Raw genomic sequence first — 21,505 nt, forward strand, 5'->3', positions numbered from 1 at the left:
GAGGGGGCAGTTGCTAAGGGCTTCGAGAGGCGTTGCCGGGGGTGGGGCCGGCCGAGCTAGGCCTGCAGGTGGCAGCGGGTGCGGCCTGGAGACCGCAGCGTAGGCTCTAGAAGCCTCCGCCCTTCTTTACATGCCCAAGACTGCGGCCTTTTCTCATAACCTGCCCTCCTCACCCCCGGAATCTGGGGTAGAATCCAGGATAGCTTCAATTAATCTCATCTGTGTTTTCTTTTATTTCCGTCTGAAAAGAGTTTTGAATGGAACAAGCGTTTTGCAGAATGAGCTCCTTCATAGGATTTTGTGCTTATCACGCAGCTTAGTTTCTTCAGCCCTTGCTTACTCCATTCCTCACCCTTTCTGAGTCACTGACAATCCAGCTTTCCACTGCAAAGCACTCTGGGAAAATTTGAATTGTATCCCCAGAGTTGACAGGTCCATTCTAATTTCAAATTCAGCACACTGTCAGATGGAATGTGAATTTTTCCCCCTCTTGAGCTGACGTTGCACATCTTTGGAAGTGTCCTGAAGATGAGTGGTTATTTGGAGAATGTATCAATAGAAAGAAGAGCTCAGCTGGATGACTGATCCTCACCCGCATGGCCCCCCACCCCAAAAGATTTTTTGCCATCTTGTTCCCATTTGATAATAGCTCCAGATTTAGAAGTGAGCAACTGATTTTAGTAAATACTTCTGCCTCCTTCCACTCTTAGCCACTAAAAAGGGCTCCCTCTGTGGATCTGTTTTTCTAGACCATCCTTGGAGAAACACAGGAGGAGGAGGATGAGATCCTTCCAAGGAAAGACTATGAGGTGAGATGCTTAGGTGCTATCTAGGGTAACTAAAGTAGTGAGTGGCCTGGTCACTTCAGGTGGAAGCACTGTGATGCTCTTTGACTGTCCCAGGGAGTGAGAGGGTAAGAGATAACTTCCTTCTGGGAAAGGGGCTGTGTAACAAGCCCTTTTCTCATTTTAAACCCAAAACAAAGTCTGTCTCATGCAGGGCTGTCCAACCTGCAGCCCATGGGGTGCATGCACATTATTTGAGGCTTGTTTTGCTTATCTGTGCTGTGTCAGATAATCAAAAAAATTATGCACTGACATTTTTTTCGCTCATCAGCTTTTGATAGTATTTGTGTAGTTAGTGTGTGGCCCAAGGCAACTCTTCTTCCAATGTGCAACAGGAAAAAAAAAGATTGGATACCCCTGACTGTCTATGCATTTATAGATTTGTGGCGTCTTAACCACAGCATATGTGTTTGCCATTAAGCTGTTTGCTTTTACCACTTACCCACCCAGTGTAAAACCCACTGGCAGTGTATGCTGGTAACAGGTGTGCAATCCTAACTTGTCGTGGAGGCCTTGCTTCTCTCCTAATAGAGCTTAGTTTTCAGATGATTGTCTTCCTGCCCAGTTTCTCTCTGAAGTGTTCTTGATGGTAGTTCCTAGTTTCAAGTAGGGAACTCTTTAAATATGTGTGTTTTTTGTAAAGCCACCACTGCTGGAGTGAAACTTAACGTGTAGCTTTTTATCATATAATCAGTGCATGTCTTTTCTATGACTTTTTTTTTTTTTTTTTTTGTAGAGACAGAGTCTCACTGTACCGCCCTCGGGTAGAGTGCCGTGGCGTCACACGGCTCACAACAGCAACCTCTAACTCTTGGGCTTACACAATTCTCTTGCCTCAGCCTCCCGAGCAGCTGGGACTACAGGCGCCCACCACAACGCCCGGCTATTTTTTGTTGCAGTTTGGCCAGGGCCGGGTTTGAACCCGCCACCCTCGGCATATGGGGCTGGCGCCCTACTCACTGACCCACAGGCGCCACCCGACTTTTTTTTTTTTGGTAGAGACAGAGTCTCACTTTCTCGCCCTGGGTAGAGTGCTGTGGTGTCTCAGCTCACAGCAACCTCCAACTCCAGGGCTTAGGCAATTCTCTTGCCTCAGCCTCCCAAGTAGCTGGGACTATAGGCACCCAACACAACACCCGGCTGTTTTTTTGTTTGTTTGTTTGTTTGCAGTTTGGCCGGGGCTGAGTTTGAACCTGCCACTCTTGGTAAGTGGGGCCAGCACCCTACCCACTGAACCACAGGCACTGCCCCTTTTCTATGACTTTTGAAATTACAAAAATAAGCCATGGTTGTGACAGAAAGTTTTTAAACTACATACAAAAGGAAGGTAGAGAAAAATCTATAATGCCACTCGTGAAAAGAAAGCTACATAACACCTTACTAAATATCTTTACATGCATGCTTTTTTTAAGTAACAAAATCGAGATTCTACTAATTATATTGTTTTAACCAGTCCTGCTCCCCCTCTGCTTTGTAACTTTTTTTTTTTCTTGAGGGCAGGGTCTCACTCTGTTGCATGGTCAAGAATGCAGTGGCATCGGGGCGGCGCCTGTGGCTCAGTCAGTAAGGCGCTGGCCCCATATACCGAGGGTGGCAGGTTCAAACCTGGCCCCGGCTGAACTGCAAACCAAAAAATAGCCAGGCGTTGTGGCGGGCGCCTGTAGTCCCAGCTACTCGGGAGGCTGAGGCAAGAGAATCGCTTAAGCCCAGGAGTTGGAGGTTGCTGTGAGCTGTGTGATGCCATGGCACTCTACTGAGGGCGATAAAGTGAGACTCTGTCTCTACAAAAAAAAAAAAAAGAATGCAGTGGCATCATCAGAACTCACTCCAACCTCAATTCCTGGACAAAAATGATCCTCTTGCCTTAGCCTCCTGAGTGGCAGAGACGATAGGTATGCATTGCCATGCCCAGCTAATTAAAAAAATTTTTTTTAGAAATGGGTCTCACCCAGTCTCACTCTTGGGCTCAAGTGATCCTCCAGCCTTGGTCTTCCAAAGTGCTGGGATTACAGGTTTGAGGCACTGTACCCACTGTAATAATTTTTGTTTGCTAGTTATTTTTCTAGTAGTATCTTTGTAAATAGGGAAGGAGTATTTTATTGTGCCATGATTTATTTACTCCATCTTTGATTTCTTCTAACTATTCTGTAAAATGAACCACATAGTATGGAGCATTCATCCTTTCTTTTCCATCTTTAATTGATCCCTCAGGATTAAATCCAAGAAGTAGAATTAATCATATGTACGCTAAATGTCACCTAGACTTAGAAAACCCAGTATGCCTAACAATAGCATACCCAGACGAATTTTCTTTTTAATATTTCATCTTACTTTTGCTTTAGAATTTAGTGTTATCCTTGGGATTTGTACTGTAGCACACACACAGTTTTGTTTTGTTTTTGTAACCTTTTATTGTTGTAGCGGGTGCCTGTAGTCCTACCTTCTTGGGAGTCTGAGGCAAGAGAATGGCTTAACCCCAAGAGTTTGAGGTTGCTGTGAGCCATGACACCACAGCACTCTACCAAGGGCGACATAGTGAGACTCTGACTCAAAAAACAAACATATGCAAAAATAGACAAAGTCCTCTACTAAAACCCGGGTTCCAGTCATTCAGCTCAAGCCCAACCTAGTTTTGTTTATGCTTTTAATGTCTGTCTCTCTCTTCCCATGTAATTTTGAAGGAATTCTTTACATCGTATCATTTCACCCATAAATAATCCAGTATGGGCAGTGCCTGTGGCTCAAAGGGGTAGGGCGCCGGCCCCATGTGCCGGAGGTGGCGGGTTCAAACCCAGCCCCAGCCAGAAACTGCAAAAAAAAAAAAAAAAAATCCAGTATGCATATCTGGAGGATTAGGACTTTTTTTTTTTTTTTTTTTTTTTTTTTTTGTAGAGACAGAGTCTCACTTTATGGCCCTCGGTAGAGTGCCGTGGCCTCACACAGCTCACGGCAACCTCTAACTCCTGGGCTTAAGCAATTCTCTTGCCTCAGCCTCCCAAGTAGCTGGGACTACAGGCGCCCGCCACAAGGCCCGGCTAAGGATTAGGACTTTTTTTTTTTTTTTTTTTTTAGCATAACACAATACCATTAGCATATGGTAAAGAAAATAGCAATTTCCTTTTTTTTGAGACAGAGTCTCAGTATGTTATCCTCGGTAGAGTGCTGTGAAATCACAGCTCACAGCAACCTTAAACTCTTGGGCTTAAGCAATTCTCTTGCCTCAACCTCCCAAGCAGCTGGGACTACAGGCACCCGCCACAATGCCCGGCTATTATTTTTTTGTTGGTTGTCTTTGTTGTTTAGCAGGCCCGGGCTGGTTCGAACCTGCCAGCCACAATGTATATAACCACTGTGCTCTGGGCACCAAGCCTCTTTTTTTTTTTTTTTAATTTTAGGTTAATGTGAGGGTACAAACAACCAAATCGTAATATTTGGATTTGTTAGGTAGTCCCTGCTGTGCCCATTCAGTGGGAGCATCTCAAAGCTCCCTTCCCCTCTCCTCCTCCTCCCTAATTTCCCCTCCCCCCAACTTGAATTGAAATGAATTTTTCTCCAGTGTGGGCGTGAATTAGATCATCTACTGGCTTCATATTAGTATTGAGTACATTGGATATTTTTTTTTTGAGACAAGAGTCTCACTATGTCGTCCTGGGTAGAGTGCTATGGCATCGCAGCTCACAGTAACCTCAAGGTCTTGGGCTTAAGCGTTTCTCTTGCCTCAGCCACCAGAGTAGCTGGGACTACAGGCACCTACCACAACACTCAGCTGTTTTTTGGTTGCAGTTATCATTGTTGTTTGGCAGGCCCGGGCTGGATTCAAACCCGCCAACTCCAGTGGCGCCTTACCCACTGAGCAATAGGTGCCGAGCCTGCTTTTCCATTCTTGTGGTGCTTTACTGAAAAGAATGTGTTTCAACTCTATCCAGTTAATAGAAAATATGTGACGTCACCATCTTTTTATGGCTGAATAGTATTTCATGGTATACATATACCACAGTTTGTTAATCCATTCCTGAGTTGATGGGCATTTAGGTTACATCTTGGTGATAATAAATTGAGCTGCAGTAAACAATCTAGTGCATATATGTCCTTATGGTAAAATAATTTTTTTTTTCTGAGCTGCACTTGTGGCTCAAAGGAGTAGGGCGCTGGCCCCATATACCAGAGGTGGCAGGTTCAAACCCAGCCCCAGCCAAAAACTCACTGTTATTCAAAAAATAAAAATCATGTTTCATCTTTCTTTGTTTTGTTTGGTTTTTTTTTTGTAGAGACAGAGTCTCACTTTATCGCCTTTGGTAGAGTGGTGTGGCGTCACAGCTCACAGCAACCTCCAACTCCTAGAGCTTAGGCGATTCTCTGGCCTCAGGCTCCCAAGTAGCTGGGACTACAGGCATCTGCCACAATGCCCGGCTATTTTTTTGTTGCAGTTTGGCCGGGGCTGGGTTTGAACCCGCCACCTTCTGTATATGGGGCCGGCGCCCTACCCCCTGAGCCACAGACGCCGCCCGTGTTTCCTCTTTCTTAAAAAAAAAAAAATTTCTTTTCTTCTGGGTAGATGCCTAGTAATGGGATTGTAGGTCCAAATGGGAGATCTAATCTGAGTTCACTGAGGATTCTCCATGCTTCCTTCCAAAGAGGCTATATTAGTTTACAGTCCCATTTTCTTTCTTTTCTTTTTTTTTTTTTTTTTTTGTGTGGTTTTTGGCCAGGGCTGGGTTTGAACCCGCCACCTCTGGCATGTGGGACTGGCGCCCTACTCCTTGAGCCATAGGTGCCGCCATACAGTCCCATTTTCTTCTGTTTCTTAAGTGTCTGTCTCCTGTACAGCTGAGAGGTTTGCAGGAATTAGTATAAGATGCTTCTGTCACCTTGCCCTCTCTCACTGAACCCTGTTGTATGCTGCTGACTGTGTTAGCAAGACTGAGCCTGTCTCCGGCCTCCATCCTACTCCAGGAGGTCCCAGAGGCTGTTCTATAGACCTTACTATTATAACAAAGCTACTTCAGTCTTTCCACTGAACTGCTCTTATATTGTAATGTACTTGGCCATCAGCGATACACATATTCATGTAAATTTTATGGGTTAATAATGTTCTTTCATGTGGTTAATAGTCCTCAACTAACCACCTATGAATATGAGCTTCTTGAGAGCATTTGATTTGTGTAAGAACAAATTCAGTTAGGTACTTAATCAGAGAAGTCTGCTCAGATTTTATTTATTAAGGGTCACATAGAAAAACCTCCTGTTGAAAAATCTTTCCAAAATGTGCTCTTTCTCCTTCCTGCCTCAAGAATAGTTCATTGCATATACTTGACTTTCTTTATAAATTGAGGGCATTACAAGATACTAGAATCCTTATTTTCACATCCATTCTTGTTATAGGTGGTTTGAATAATAATACTCGTAACTTCCCAGCTGTGTGATATGAAACAGGAATTTTTTTTTTTTTTTTGAGACAGAGCCTCAAGCTGTCGCCCTGGGTAGAGTGCTATGGCATCACAGCTCACAGCAACCACCAACTCTTGGGCTCAAGTGATTCTCCTGCCTCCACCTTCCCAGTAGCTGGGACTACAGGTGCCTGCCACAATGCCCGGCTAGTTTTCGGTTGCAGCCGTTGTTGTTTGACAGGCCCGGGCTGGATTCAAACCCGACAGTTCAGGTGTATGTGGCTGGCGCCTTAGCTGCTTGAGCCACAGGCCCCTAGCCAAAACAGGAATTTTTTCATGCAGGTCACAGAGCCTGTGTTGCTCTTCTGAGTTAGAAAGAGGCACTTTTTAGTGCTGAAGGCCTTTCCGTCTGGGCCATAACACCTTTAGCTCATGGCCAGTTGAAGGTGCTTTTTGTACACGCACTAAGGTGCTCTTTCCAGCCCCGCTTGTCCTGTGACCAGGTGCCAGCGTGCTCACAAACATGTACCAAAGCCCTGTAAGACACCTACACAATTTTATTGATTAAAAGAAGTTGATGGGCGGCGCCTGTGGCTCAGTGAACGGGGCGCCAGCCCCATATACTGAGGGTGGCGGGTTCAAGCCCAGCCCCGGCCAAACTGCAACAACAAAATAGCCGGGCGTTGTGGCGGGCGCCTGTAGTCCCAGCTACTCGGGAGGCTGAGGCAGGAGAATCGTGTAAGCCCAAGAGCTGGAGGTTGCTGTGAGTCCTGTGAGATCATGGCACTCTATCAAAGGCGGTAAAGTGAAACTCTGTCTCCGCAAAAAAAAAAAAAGTTCTTAGTCCCCCAAACCAAAGAACAACATATATAGCAAAAAATAAGAAGTTAGTCATAGCAAAGAAGAAGTAGCAATATCTGCTTTTAATAATTCATATGTTCCACTGATACATATTTATAAATTTTTGTAAATTTATTTACAAAATTTATTTATAAAATTATTACAAATTTATTATTATTATTTTTTTTTTTTAAAGAAAAGCTGTAGTCCCAGCTACTGGGGAGGTTGAGGCTGGAGGATCGTTTGAGCCCAGGAGTTTGAGGCTGCTGTAAACTAGGCTGATGCCATTGCACTCTAGCCTGGGGCAACAGAGCTAGATTATGTCTCAAAAAAAAAAAAAAAGAAGAAGAAGAAAGAAAAGATTCTGGTATTGTGATTATTTCTAAATGCCGTTTTTAGTTTACCCATTTAAAGTATATAATTCCATGGGATTCTTTCTCTAGTATATTCCCACAGTTGTATAGCCATCAGCATGGTCAATTTTAGAACATGTTCACCATCTCAGTGAAAACCCTTGTGCCCATAGCAGTCTCTGCCTGTTGCCTTTACCCTGACTCTAAGCAATTGCTCATCTACTTTCTGTCTATAGATTTGCCTATTGTATACATTTAAAAACCTTCAAAAAGTGTATGGAGCCTATAGCATTATTAGACAAAACTATTAGGCAAATAATTAACCGATAATTTCTTTATATTTTGGGATGGAGGTAAGAGATAAGAACAAACCAAGCATTTTCCCCTCCATTTTCCCACACAACTCTGCACAACACTTTCCCATGTGCCCAGCAGCAGTTCTCCAGAGGACACCTGCTGAGTATCAATTCTAATGCTCTCTATCTGGAGATGGTGTCAGATCCCACAATTGGAGGGCTCGGTCCACAAAAACAGTCATCGGTCCCACAAAACCCCACAAAACAGTCATCGCTTTAAATGCTATTTGTAAGTTGGAGGTTGTCACCTGTACTTCTGAGCAACCAGCTGTAAATAGAGGATTCCCAAGACCCCCTCCTTGAGTTTGACTAATTTGCTAGAGCACTCTTAAAATTCAGGGAAACACTTTACTTAGGTTTTTTTTTTTAACTAAAAGTAACACTCACTAACACTTAAAACTGTTACAGAGGACATGTGGGAGCCATGACAGTGATGCACGAAGTGTCAGCACTGTCCCCAGGTTTAAACTTTCGATTTTGTTTTTGGCCAGGTTGCGTGCTGATTGCTGGAGAGTACAGGTTGCTTGAGTTCCAGGTAATGGGGAGTTTACTGTAATAAAGGCTACAGAGGAACAGCCAATGAAGAGGTGCACAGGGCAAGGTGTGTGGGAAGGGGCTTGGAGCTTCTGTGTCCTCACTGGGCATGCAGCCCTCTGGAAACTTGCCCATGTTCAGCTGTCTAGAAGCTCTCCAAACCCTATCCTTTCGGGTTTTTTTAGAAACTTCATTATTTAGATATGATCATGTATATCATTGGCCATTAGTGATCAGCTTAAGTTTCACCCTCTCTCCCCTCCCTGAAGGTTGGGGCAAAAAGTCTCCCTCCTTTAATCCTGCCTTGGTCTTTCTGATGACCAGCCCCTCTTTTGCAACTATCTAGGGTCCCTCAGCCCCCAGTCATCTCATTAGTATATAGGAGACACTCTGGGCTTCACGAGCTAGATGCCAGGTAACTGATCAATGACTCAGCAGCTTAGAAGGCTGAGGTTGGAGTCTCACTTGAGGCCAGGAGTTTGAGAGCAGCCTGGGCAATGTAGTGAGACCCTGTTTCTACAAAAAATAATTTTTTTAATTAGTTGGGTATGATGACACACCTGCAGTTCTAGCTAACTCAGGAGGCTGAGGCAGGAGGATTACTTGAGCCCAGGAGTTTGAGGTTGCAGTTGATTGCACCATTGCACCCCAACCTGGGTGACAGAGCCAGACCTTTTATTTAAAAGGAAAAAAAAAAAACAAAACAGGCTGGGTGCAATGGCTCACACCTAGAATCATAGCACTTTGGCAGGCAGCGCCTGTGGCTCAAGGAGTAGAGCACCGGTCCCATATGCCAGAGGTGGTGGGTTCAAACCCAGCCCCGGCCAAAAAAACAAACAAAAAAAAAATAGCACTTTGGCAGCCTGAGTCTGGAGGATTACTTGAGGCCAGGAGATCGAGACCAGCCTGTGCCACATAAAACCCTGTCTCTACAAAATTTTCAACAATTAGCTGGGGTTTCAGCTATTTTGGAGGCTGGCACAGGGTGTCACTTGAGCCCAGGAGTTTGTGGCTGCAGTGAACTACAAAGACACTACTATATTCTACCTCAGGTAACAGAGTGAGAGTCCATCTTAAAAAGGAAAAAAAAAAGACATACAGAGAGGACACTAATTAAGAAAGGAAAAACTATTAAATTTGTGATACTCAACTCATGTTTGATTTCTGAGGGGTTCAGCATGATTTGTATTTGTCTTTTGTTATCAGTATATGTTAAGTATTACAATTTTAACACAGTTTTTTTCCTTTCTTAAAATGTGTATTCATTTTTTGGCACCCTCGGTATTTTACAATATCACAGAAGGTTATTGGATATTCATATTTTTCTTCTTTTTTTTTCCTAAGGCAGGATCTTACTATATTGCCCAGTCTGGTCTTAAACTCCTGGGGTCAGGGTATCCTCCTACCTTAGACTCCTGAAGTGCTGAGATTACAGGCATGAGCCATCATACTGGCCTCGTATTTCTTTTTTCTTTTCTTTTTTTTTTTTGAGTCAGAGTCTCACTATGTCACCCTTGGTAGAGTGCCCTGGTGTCACAGCTCACAGCAACCTCAAACTCTTGGGCTTAAGCAATTCTCTTGCTTCAGCTTCCCAAGTAGCTGGAACTACAGGTGCCCACCACAATGCCCAGCTATTTTTTTGTTGTCTTTGTAGTTGTCATTGTTGTTTGGCAGGCCCTGGCCAGGTTCAAACCCGCCAGCCCTGGTGCATGTGGCCGGCACCCTGGCCACTGAGCTAAAGATGCCGAGCCTAGCCTTGTATTTTTTATTTATTTATTTATTCGTTTTTAAAGACAGAGTCTCACTTTGTCACCCTCAGTAGAGTGCAATGACATCACAGCTCACAGCAACCTCCAGCTCTTGGGCTTAGGCGATTCTCTTGCCTCAGCCTCCCGAGTAGCTGGGACTACAGGCGCCCACCATAACACCCAGCTATTTTTTGTAGCAGTTTGGCCGGGACCGGGTTTGAACCCACCACCCTTGATATATGGGGCCAGTGCCCTACTCATTGAGCCACAGGCGCTGCCCTGGCCTTGTATTTTTTAACATTTTAATTCTTTTCGGTTTGTTTCTAGAATATGATGTCACTTAATTGATTTTTTAAAATTGTGTATGTGTGTATATACGTACGCACACATATATGTATGTTGTTTGGGCTCAAAATGATACCTAGGAATGTGGTTTGTTGACAGGCTAAACTAAAGAAGCAGCCTCAAGGTCTCTCTGACCTTCCTGCTTTCCTGTCCCTCAACACTTTGTCTCTTCCAAAGCACAGAATGACACTGTTCTCTGAAGTTTCTTTATCTGCCTAGAAACCAGAGCCACCAAAGAGGAACACAATTTGATTCCTTTCCTGAAATTTAATTAACCAGAGAAGATTAAAACTCATTTCACAGAGGAAGAGACTGAAAATCGAACTCCACACCTAGAGCCCAGACAGACTTTGCACCAAACCACGGCTAGCTCTCTGGTCCTGTTCAGTTTCCAAAGAGAATGATCACAAGCCTCCCTAGTGCACCCATTGCTCCCTAAAAATTATTTACCTCTGTATTCCCATCTCCCTTTCCTCTGTGAAGAAGGGTATAGAAGCATTTGGACCTCACTGGGTCATTGGGTAATCATTCTTCTGCAGATGCCCTATACTGTGCACATGAAATAAATCTGTCAGCCATTTCTCCTATGAACCTGTCTTCTGTCAGCTCATTTTCAGCAGACCTTCAGAGGGTGAATAGGGAAGGTTTTCTTCCTGGCCCCAACAAAATGTGTGTGTGTGTGATCACTGAGGAATGAGTCTAGTTTCCCAGCTGAAGTATTTTTATTCACTTTTGTTTTTTTAATTTTCTAATCAGAAAAAAATAAAGATTTTTTTTTAAATATAAAAAGCACAACCTGTGTACTGTGAGAATTTCAGTCAATGCTCAGATATGAGCATCTCTAAAACATCAACTCAAGGCCAGGTGCGGTGGCTCATACCTGTAATCCTAGCACTCTGGGAGGCTGAGGCAGGTGGATTGCCTGAGCTCACAGGTTCAAGACCAGCCTGAGTCAGAGTGAGACCCCCCCACCTCTAAAAATAGGCATTGTGGCAGGTGCCTGCAGTCCCAGCTACTTGGTAGACTGAGACAGGAGGAGCCCTGTCTCAAGAGTCCAAGAGTTTGAAATTGCTGTGAGCTGTGATACCATGGCATTCTACTGAGGGAGACAAAGTGAGACTCTGTCTCAAAAAATAAATAAATAAATAAATACAAAAGTTTGATGTTGCTGTGAGCTGTGACGCCACAGCACTCTATCCAGAGCAACAGCTTGAGACTCTGTCTCTAAATAAATAAATACATAAATAAATATCATCTCACAGATGTTTTCCCATGTGTTTTTGCATTGTGTATGCTAACAATTCTAATTTTGTTCCATGAAAATGGGATTATAGTATACATTTTATTCTGTCTCTTGCTTTATTTTTATTTATTTATTTTTTTTATTTTTTAATTGTGTCTTTTTTTCTTAATAGTTTTTGGACATTTTTCATAGCTAACCGTATTGATATAATTATTTTATTGCTACATAGTTTCTATTTGGATGAATGATTAATTCAGTCAATCACCTGTTGATACTCCAGGAGTCATAAAAAAGAAATTTGGACTTACTCTGGGTAATCCTATAGATAGAATAAATTGTCACACATCACATGTGTGTTTGGTTGACTTTAAACTCTTGTCTGGCTGTCACAGGAAGGAGAGAGCACCTGGCAAACCATTTTCCTTTGTGGCCAGACTGCCCCTTGTCTAGAAAATGTAGAAATAAAATCATTTCCTTTGAATTGTTTCTCTAAATTTCTGTGGCATACCTCCAAATTGTAGAGTACCTGTATTCTGTGAGGCATGGTTCAAAGAAAACTTCTTTAGACACGAAATTTTAGGAGCTGGGCTGAATCTGCTCCTCTTCCTAACAAACTAGAAGTTGTTTTTAAAAATAGTCTCCTTATGGGCGGCGCCTGTGGCTCAGTGAGCAGGGCGCCGGCCCCATATACCGAGGGTGGCAGGTTCAAACCTGGCCCCGGCCAAACTGCAACAAAAAAATAGCCGGGCGTTGTGGCGGGCGCCTGTAGTCCCAGCTACTCGGGAGGCTGAGGCAAGAGAATCACTTAAGCCCAGGAGTTGGAGGTTGCTGTGAGCTGTGTGATGCCACGGCACTCAACTGAGGGCGATAAAGTGAAACTCTGTCTCAACAAAAAAAAAAAAAAAAAAATAGTCTCCTTATTAGTTTGTCTTGTGACTATTCTCATTTTCATAGACGCTGACTCCAAAAGATAATTGAGTTTCTAATGAATTGGTTCTGGTTGACTGAAGCTTTTGTTCACATCTTGTGGAATAGGTTGGGTAAGGTCTTTAAAGTATTGTGTGGAAACAGAAAGGTTTAAAATATGTAATCTAAAGCATAAAGTACGAACCCAAGGCAGTGCTCCTGAAACTTTGAAAGTACACACGTGTCACCTGGGATTTTGATAAAAGAACAGACTCTCGTGCGGCAGGTCTGAGACACTTCCTCTCCAGCAAGCTGCTTGCTCTGCCCATCCAAGTATCCCATAGCAGGAACCCCGAATTTTATCCCTTTGTAGGTTTTGAGAAGTCTGCCTACCTACATATGACTTTTTTACTCACGTGTGCCTCTTTTAGAGTTTGGATTATGATCGCTGTATCAATGACCCTTACCTGGAAGTTTTGGAGACCATGGATAATAAGGTGAGTCCTACAGTTCTTGGATCTCGTGGGACCACATAGGTCTTAAGATAGCTTTTTTTTTTTGCCTTTTCTAAATGCCCTATTAAATATCCTTAACGCTTTGGGGTTTTTTTCCTTTTCATGAGACACAGACCTGCCTTGTTTCATTGTGCTTCGCTTTATCAAGCTTTGTAGATATTGCATTTTTGGAAATGGAGGTTTATGGCCATCCAGCATTGAGCAAAATGCCGTTTTTCCAATGGCATGTGCTCACTTCTTGTGTCTGTGTTGTTAATTTTTAATATTAAAGTATTTTTTTAAGTAAGATATGTACATTAATTTTTAGACATAATGCTACACACTTAATAGACCACGGTATAGTGTAAACATACATTTTATATGTGCTGGGAAACCAAAAAATGCATGTAACTCGCTTTATTGTGATAGTTGCTTTATTGTGGGGGTATGAGACCAAACCCAGAACATCTCCAAGGTCTGCCTATATTGGCATTTATTCTGTAGACCTTCATCCTCCCAACCAGAGTGCCCACTGTCAGTGCGCCTGGCCCAGCCCTATGGAGTTCATTGTTTTTGCTTTGTAAAGCTCCTGAGATCCAGACATTGTCTTACTGTGCTTTCTGTCCATGGGGTAATCAGTCTAAAACTGGTTGGTCAAGGGATCTTCCTTCCCTACTGTCAACATGACCCTATAGCAAACTGAATCATTCTTTTCCTGTGTGAACAGAAAGGTCGAAGGTTCGAGGCTGTGAAGTGGATAGTGGTGTGTGCCATTGGAGTCTGCACTGGGCTGGTGAGCAGGCGGGGCCTGGAGGGCTGCGGGGGTCCAGAGGGAAAGCCTGGCCTGGCAGATCTCATTGGGCATTTGCTATTACAACATGTGTGACCTTAGAACACTTGTCATTGCAAACAAGACTGCATTTTCCCTTTTTTTAATCGCATTAATCCCAGCACAGTTTTGCTTTTGCTTTTGTTTTGTGAAGAGAAAGTGAAACATGCTGCTCTTGAAGCACTCGAAGGTTTAGTCACAGCTTTTATGATATGATTATGGGTCATAATCTGTAACTACCTAATACCATACCTACCTTTTAGGTAGGTGACATAGTGGGGCATATCCATAGTGGATGTTGAGGTTACTCTTTGGGGGAAAGCCAAGTAGGAGGCCCAGATTGTGAGCAGAGCACCCTTTATTTAGCATAGCGTGCCAGCCAGCAGGGTGGGACACCACGTATCTCACTCAGGGAATTTATCATGCTGTTCTGGGCTCCTCCCTTCTAATGTTACGTGCAATCTAGAAGGGAGATGCCTGAATGGATAGAGTTCTCTGGGCTCAGCAAGTTCACAGGTGAATCACAGACCAGGAAAGATTAGAAACATTTCCAGAGATCACAGTAGCACAAAGTATAGGACTATAACTGCTGACTTAACCTTGTCAAACACAAGGAAGAGAAACTAGAAAATCAGCAGCCAGCAAAAATGATGCGTTTATCTGGTCCTCAGAAGCCTTCTCTACAACCGTCCACCAGCCTCGTACTGAACTATACTTGCTACCTATAAAATGTACACATATATGTGTCAGTGGTATAATGTAGCTATTAAGGGCCAACCACAATTTTTATTTCCATGACATGCATAAAATTTTTGCCGTAGTAAATTCACAAGTAAAGAATATCCTACTAGGTAAGACTAATGGCATTCATAAGGTCTCCTTGGTGACATAGTGGTGGATACCATTGTTGGGGGGATCTTGAGTTGATTTAATTGTTTTATTGAAATATCAGAGTGCCTGTTTTGCTACATACCTTTCAGATCACAAATTCCTCTGTATTAGGCATAGTCATGAACCATCTAGTCATTAGTCTTTCTGCTACTTTTATATCAAAGTCCTTTGAACTGCCATTTATTAATACTACAGATTGAGTATCCCTAATCGGAAAATCCATAATGCTCCAGAATCTGAAGCTTTTTGAGTACCAACATGACCCTCAAAGGAAATGCTCCTTAGGAGATTCAGATTTCAGACTTTGGGTTTTTTGATTAGGGATGTTCAAGCAGTGTAATGCAAATATTCCAAAATCCAAAATAAAATCCAAAACACTTCCAGGGTAGGCATTTCGAATAGGGGATATTCAGCCTGAAGCAACTTCACCTCCCACCCTTGTCTTCAAGGAAGGCAGACCTGCCTTTATGACATGGCACTCCAACTCTCTCATCCTTTGATCCACAGCCACTTATGACTTCAGTATGAAAAAGCCTCCAGGTTTTGGCTTGAGGGCAGGCCAGAGTTGAAGGCATGAAGCCTTTGATCCTGAATCCACAAAATTAGAAGTCTCTCTAGTTCTTCGTTAAGCCCCAAGCACTTAAGAGAGTGGAATGGGTGGTTTTTCTCTACCCAAGGTCACCACTGACTATCAGATGGTTATAAGTCAAAATAATGACTTGTAAAAGATAAAGCATTCATTATGAACAGGTAAAAACCACAAGCACTTAAGCAATGGAGGTCTTTTAAAGTAATATCCTAAGTTGTGTGCTTATTCAGCTAAGAAGCACTGAAGACATTTATGGAGTTCTTTTGAAACTGCCTTTCTGGAAAACATTGAGTGTTTTTTATTTGTTACTCTTTAACCATGAATGGTCTTTCTTGGTCTCACATCTTTTTCTGCTTCCCTTTCCCTCCTTGTTTAAATTGGCTTCACCGAACTTTGCTGGACCCACTGCCTTTGTTCTTTGGAGGGGCAGTGGGACCAGGCTGGAGCAGGGATCTCAGAAGTCAGAGTGACTATCAGAAAGCTCACTCACACGTTGCTGGTTGGTAACTGACCAGCCACTGGAAGTTCGGGGAGGGCGGGGGGGCGGGGGGGCAGTGTGCAGTGCTTTCCAGATGCACCTGTGATGCACCTGGCAGTGAGGCTGGCTGACCGATCGCTTGCTCTTCTCAGGTGGGTCTCTTTGTGGACTTTTTTGTGCGACTTTTCACCCAACTCAAGTTTGGAGTGGTACAAGCATGTATCCTTTTCTTGGTTCCTGGTCTGCAGTGGTCACATAAGACTCTTCCTTGTGTAGAAACAAGTTTAACAGTAAACATGATGTTATAAAAGCTACTTATTGGGCGGCGCTTGTGGCTCAGTGAGTAGGGTGCCGGTCCCATATGCCGGAGGTGGCAGGTTCAAACCCAGCCCCGGCCAAAAACCACAAAAAAAAAAAAAAAAAGCTACTTATTAGCTATTCAGCTTGAGGGTTTTTAATTTATCACTGAAAGACATAAAACAGTGGTTTTCTTTTTTTTTTTTATTGTTGGGGATTCATCGAGGGTACAATAAGCCAGGTTACACTGATTGCAATTGTTAGGTAAAGTCCCTCTTGCAATCATGTCTTGCCCCCATAAAGTGTGACACACACCAAGGAAAACAGTGGTTTTCAACCTTCCTAATGCCGTGGCCCTTTGACACAGTTCCTGTGGGTCATGACCCACGTATTGAGAACCGCTGACATAAAAGGAAGGCTTTAATAAACAGAGATATGCTCATATTCATGGTTGGTAAGACACAAATTCCACAAAGATGCCTCTTCTCCCCAGGCAGTCTATAAATTTAATGAAAGTCCAAACAAAAGTCCAGTAAGTACTTATCATGGAGCTCAAATTCCTTCTAAATGTGTATAGAAGGGTAAAGGACCCAAATTAATCAAGACAGCCTCAAACAGCAAGCAGGTGGACTTGACCTACCAAATGTCAAGACATAAAATTTGAAGTATAGCAGGAGGCTCTCTGAAGCCCTATAGTGCCCTGTGACTCTGTGATTGCACCTGTTAATAACCACTGCACTCTAGCCCAGGCAACACAGAGAGACCCTGTCTTTTAAATATACATTGATTATCCCTATGGAAGAGTGTAAAATTAGATTCCTGCTTCACACTGTAAATAAATTCCAGATGGATTAGAGAAGTAAATAAGCAAAATAACTTTAAGAAACTATATGATGGGGTGGCGCCTGTGGCTCAAAGGAGTAGGGCGCTGGCCCCATATGCCGGAGGTGGTGGGTTCAAACCCAACCCCGGCCAAAAACTGCAAAAAAAAAAAAAAGAAACAATATGATGTCAAGAGTGGGGAATGATTTCTGAAATAAAACTCCCAAAGGCACAGACTGTAAGGAAAAATATCAGTAAACATGACCACATCAGAGTAAATATTTTATTTATAAAAACAAACACAAAAACTCTAAACAATAATAATAAAACAATGAATAAAGTGGAAAAGCAAGTCCACAGTCTGGGGGAAATTATTATGCATTTAAGAGTCAAATAGGGCGGCGCCTGTGGTTCAGTGAGTAGGGCACCAGCCCCATGTACCCAGGGTGGCAGGATCGAACCCCGCCCCAGCCAAACTGCAACAAAAAAATAGCCGGGTGTTGTGGTGGGCACCTATAGTCCCAGCTACTCGGGAGGCTGAAGCAAGAGAATCGCCTAAGCCCAAGAGCTGGAGGTTGCTGTGAGCTGTGACGCCACGTTACTCCACCAAGGGCGATAAAGTGAAACTGTCTCTAAAAAAAAAATAATAATAATCAAATAATTAGGCCAGGTGCAGTGGCTCACACCCGTAATCCCAGCACTCTAGAGGCCGAGGTGGGTGATTGCCTGAGCTCAGGAGTTTGAGACCAACCTGAGCAAGAGTGAGACCTCATTTCTAAAAATACCCAGGCCTTGTGGTGGGTGCCTGCAGTCCCAGCTACTCGGAAGGCTGAGGTAAAAGGATTGTTTGTGCCCAGAGCTTGAGGTTGCTGTGAGCTATGAAGACATGGCACTCTACCCAGTGTGTCAAAGTGAACTCTGAACAAAAAAAAGAAAAATAGTATCTAAAATATAAAAAGAATTCCTGTAACTTAGTAAGAAAAAACCCAAACAGTTCAATAGAAGAAGAATGAGCAAAGGATGTGAACAGAGATTCTCAAAGAGGAAAACTGGCCACGAGGAAAGTGTATATTCCTATGACTCATAAATTCCTTTTCTAGATGAGGACCTTAGACATATACAAAGGAGCTCATTGCAGCTTTGTGATAGCAAAAACCTGCAATCACCAAATGGGAGAATGGAAACATTGTGGTACGTTCCTACAATATAATTTTATACGGAAGTTAAAATGAATGAACCAGAGCTATGCGTCTCAACATGGCTAATTCTTAGAAACTCCGTGTGGAGAGAGAGAAAAGGAAGCTGTAAAATATAAAGGGCAAGATAGAAGAGTATAGATACATGAATATGTAGGGAAGGATGCATAATTTTCGCTTAGTGGAGTTCCCAGGGGAGAGAGAAAAGAAAAACAAAGAGGTTTTTAAAAATGGTACCTAATGTTTTAAAAAACATTGGGAGCAAATGTGGAATATCATCGAGCTGTGTACAGCTAAGGGTGTGAGGGTATGTGTGTTGGCTACTGTTGGCAACGTTCGCAGCATTTGGTAAGATGGTTTCTCAGGTGGAAGACAGCTCAGGCAATTTTTATAAAAATTGCATATGGAGAGGATGGGGCCTGTGGCTCAAAGGAGTAGGGCGCTGTTTCCATATACCGGAGGTGGCAGGTTCAAACCCAGCCCTGGCCAAAAACTGTAAAAAAAAAAATTGCCTATGGAGGACAAGAAGCCTTGCACTAAGCTGCCACCAAGATGCAGAGGAGGAGACGCCACACCCCTCCAAGTGATGGCCGTGCTTGGCTGGGGAACACAGTTTCCTTAACCCAGTTTCTGCAGCCGTGGAAGAGTGCAGCCAGAAGGGCTGCCTCGCCCTCTCTCTCCTGGAACTCTTGGGTTTTAACTTGACCTTCGTCTTCTTGGCAAGCCTTCTCGTGCTAATCGAGGTGAGATGGCCTGGGCTTGCCCGTTCCCTCATGAGGTTTTGGAGTCCTGTGCTTGTTGTGTCCATTTCCGTGTCTGCAGCGTAGGAAACAGAACAGAGAAAGTGGCCTCTGGTCCATGTAGAGGTGTTTGAAAAGTAGAGGTTTCAGTCTCTGGTGAAATGAAAGGAAAAACAGATTACAATGACGGTTCCTCACCCTTGGTGGCACATTAGAATCTCCTGAAAAATTAAAAAAATATATTCAGGGCAGCACCCGTAGCTCAGTTGGCAAGGGCACTGGCCACATACACCTAGGGTGGTGGGTTTGAACTTGGACTAGCTAAACAACAGTGACAACTGCAACCAAAAAATAGCTGGCTTTGTGGCAGGTGCCTGTAGTCCCAGCTACTTGGGAGGCTGACGCAAAAGGATCACTTAAGCCCAAGAGTTTGAGGTTGCTGTAAGCTGTGATGCCACAGCATTCTACCCAGGGTGACAGCTTGAGACTGTCTCAAAAAAAAAAAAAAATTGAGATCTGGGCCTCTCCTGCTTAGACAGTGAGTGTCTCTGGAGGTGAGGTGCCCGTGCTGGTTGTTGAAAGTTTCCAGGGTGATGCTGACTCGTAAGCACTCGCTAGAAATACAGATCCCCGCTCTCGCTCAGGCCTGCCGAGTCAGGGACACTGGGCCCAGCCACTGTGGTTTAATAAGCCATCCGAGTGTCACTGATGCTCCTGATGGAAAACAGTTTTCCCTCTTTCTCTACTATGGTAGTTGGGGGGTAAGCTGAAGAATCATGGATTTTGTGCTGATGAGCATGTCCGGTGTCTCCCACTAGCCCGTGGCAGCAGGTTCTGGGATACCTGAGATCAAATGCTATCTGAATGGCGTGAAGATTCCAGGAATCGTCCGTCTCCGAACCCTGGTCTGCAAGGTCTTTGGAGTGCTGTTCAGTGTGGCTGGAGGTGAGGAAGGTCTTTCTGACTTTTGTTCTTCAGGTAATCAAGGGGTAAAGAAGATGGTATAAGATGGTATAAGGTATAAGTCAGATGAGGACTGCAGGACCCACCCTCCTGCACACAGTGTCTGCACTTTTATTTTTGTTGTTCGTTTTTTTTTTTTTAAACAGACACTGTTAGTATGTGACCAATGAGTGACCAATAGCAAACCACACGCTATTCTGTTTTGAAGTAGAATGACCATCTGGTTAGTTTGTGGAATTAGCTTTTAGCAAAGTCAGCAAGGTTTCTGTATAAATGACCAGAGAGTAAATATTTTAGGCTTTGTGGAGCTAAGAGGCAAAATCGAAGATATGCAGTTGCTTAATGTAACTATTTAAATGTACCTGTTTAGAAATGCAAGAGCTAAACAGCAATTCTCAGTGCTCAGGCTGTACAGAAACAGGCAGGGTCTTGCCTTTGGACTATACTTTGCTAACCCTGGATTTAGAATGTAAAGAGTAGTTTCTCTTACAGTAAGACCTTCAACAGAACTTATTTGATGGAAATTTGGCTAATTGTTTCTCTTATAAAGTCATGCAGTCATCTCTGTTTCATAGTCATCATGAGAAAGGCTTATATAGCAAAGGTCTCCTGACCCAGAGGCCTCTCTTTGCTGACCTGTGATCTTGCCTTTTTCATCGTTCCCAGGGCTCTTCGTGGGTAAAGAAGGCCCCATGGTCCACAGTGGCGCCGTGGTGGGAGCTGGCCTCCCTCAGGTAAGGGTAGACGGGCTTGTGAGGCTATGTCCCTCAGAGTGGGCCTCTTGGGCAGCCCTAGGGGCAGGTCTGTGTGGTTGAATTTGGAAAAATCCACGAGAGTATCTTCACACGACTTCAGAACCTGGTGCCATTTTGGCTTACTTTGAAAACTGTGATTGCCAGGCATCGTGGCTCACACCTATAATCCTAACACTCTGGGGGTGGAGGCAGGCAAATTGCTTGAGGTCAGGAATTCAAAAGGAGCCTGAGTAGGAGCAAGACCTGTCTCCTGTAGTCCCAACTGCTTAGGAGGCTGAGACAGGAGCTCATTTGAACCCAGGTGTTTGAGGTTGCTGTGAACTCCAATGATGCCCCTGCTCTACCTGGGTGATAGAGTCTCTGTCTCAAAAAAAAAAGAAAGAAACCATAGGGTCTATCTCCCAGGAAAGTGCATAACTTGTACTTCCAAGTTTTAACAATGCCCAGCTGAGTTCTAGGAGTGGAAACAGGACATAGAGGAGGTGAGGGGAGTGATGTAGACAAATGAAGGTCACCTGGAGCTTCCCTCCACATAGGGTGGCTTGACAGAGCTCTCAGTGCTGTCAAATCACAAGAGGCAGGAAGCATCAGCTGGGATGGTTTTAGGCTCAGTTGCATGCCAATCCCATTAAACACGGTCGAGTCGTAACAGTAGCTGCTTGTTAAGTGGTCTGTGTGCCAGACTCTAACTTCTTTCTTCTTTTGACCACTTTAAGTGATTAGTTATTATCACTCCCATTCTCAAGGGCTGTTCCAGATTCCTGGGCTGCAAGTTGTACAAGTCTCAGTTCCTCGTGAACCGTCACATGTTGTCATTTCCCTTTCCTGTCCTGACTGTGATGAGTTGCTGGGCGGAGAAGGGAAGATTCTTTCTTCCACAGCACGTCTTTTGAT

At 43.7% G+C, this 21,505-nt stretch overlaps 1 protein-coding gene across 8 annotated transcripts in view; it reads left to right on the forward strand.

Annotated features, from left to right (window-relative positions):
* The window catches only part of CLCN6 (chloride voltage-gated channel 6), a 39,319-nt gene that overhangs the window by 152 nt on the left and 17,662 nt on the right, over positions 1-21,505 (forward strand). For 5 of the 8 annotated variants that reach the window (XM_053575644.1, XM_053575647.1, XM_053575646.1 and 2 more), the window contains exons 2-8: positions 750-809; positions 12,989-13,054; positions 13,779-13,844; positions 15,991-16,057; positions 18,790-18,896; positions 19,712-19,838; positions 20,523-20,590. In XM_053575644.1, the coding sequence (XP_053431619.1) occupies positions 750-809; positions 12,989-13,054; positions 13,779-13,844; positions 15,991-16,057; positions 18,790-18,896; positions 19,712-19,838; positions 20,523-20,590 (561 nt within the window). Of the gene's footprint in view, positions 1-749; positions 810-8,272; positions 8,383-12,930; positions 13,055-13,778; positions 13,845-15,990; positions 16,058-18,789; positions 18,897-19,711; positions 19,839-20,522; positions 20,591-21,505 lie in introns of those variants that run through there. The other 3 variants (XM_053575651.1, XM_053575650.1, XM_053575652.1) reach the window with 3 other exon arrangements.

The sequence above is a fragment of the Nycticebus coucang genome, chromosome 22 (genome assembly GCF_027406575.1).
Source record: "Nycticebus coucang isolate mNycCou1 chromosome 22, mNycCou1.pri, whole genome shotgun sequence".
In the NCBI taxonomy this organism is placed as follows: domain Eukaryota; kingdom Metazoa; phylum Chordata; class Mammalia; order Primates; family Lorisidae; genus Nycticebus; species Nycticebus coucang.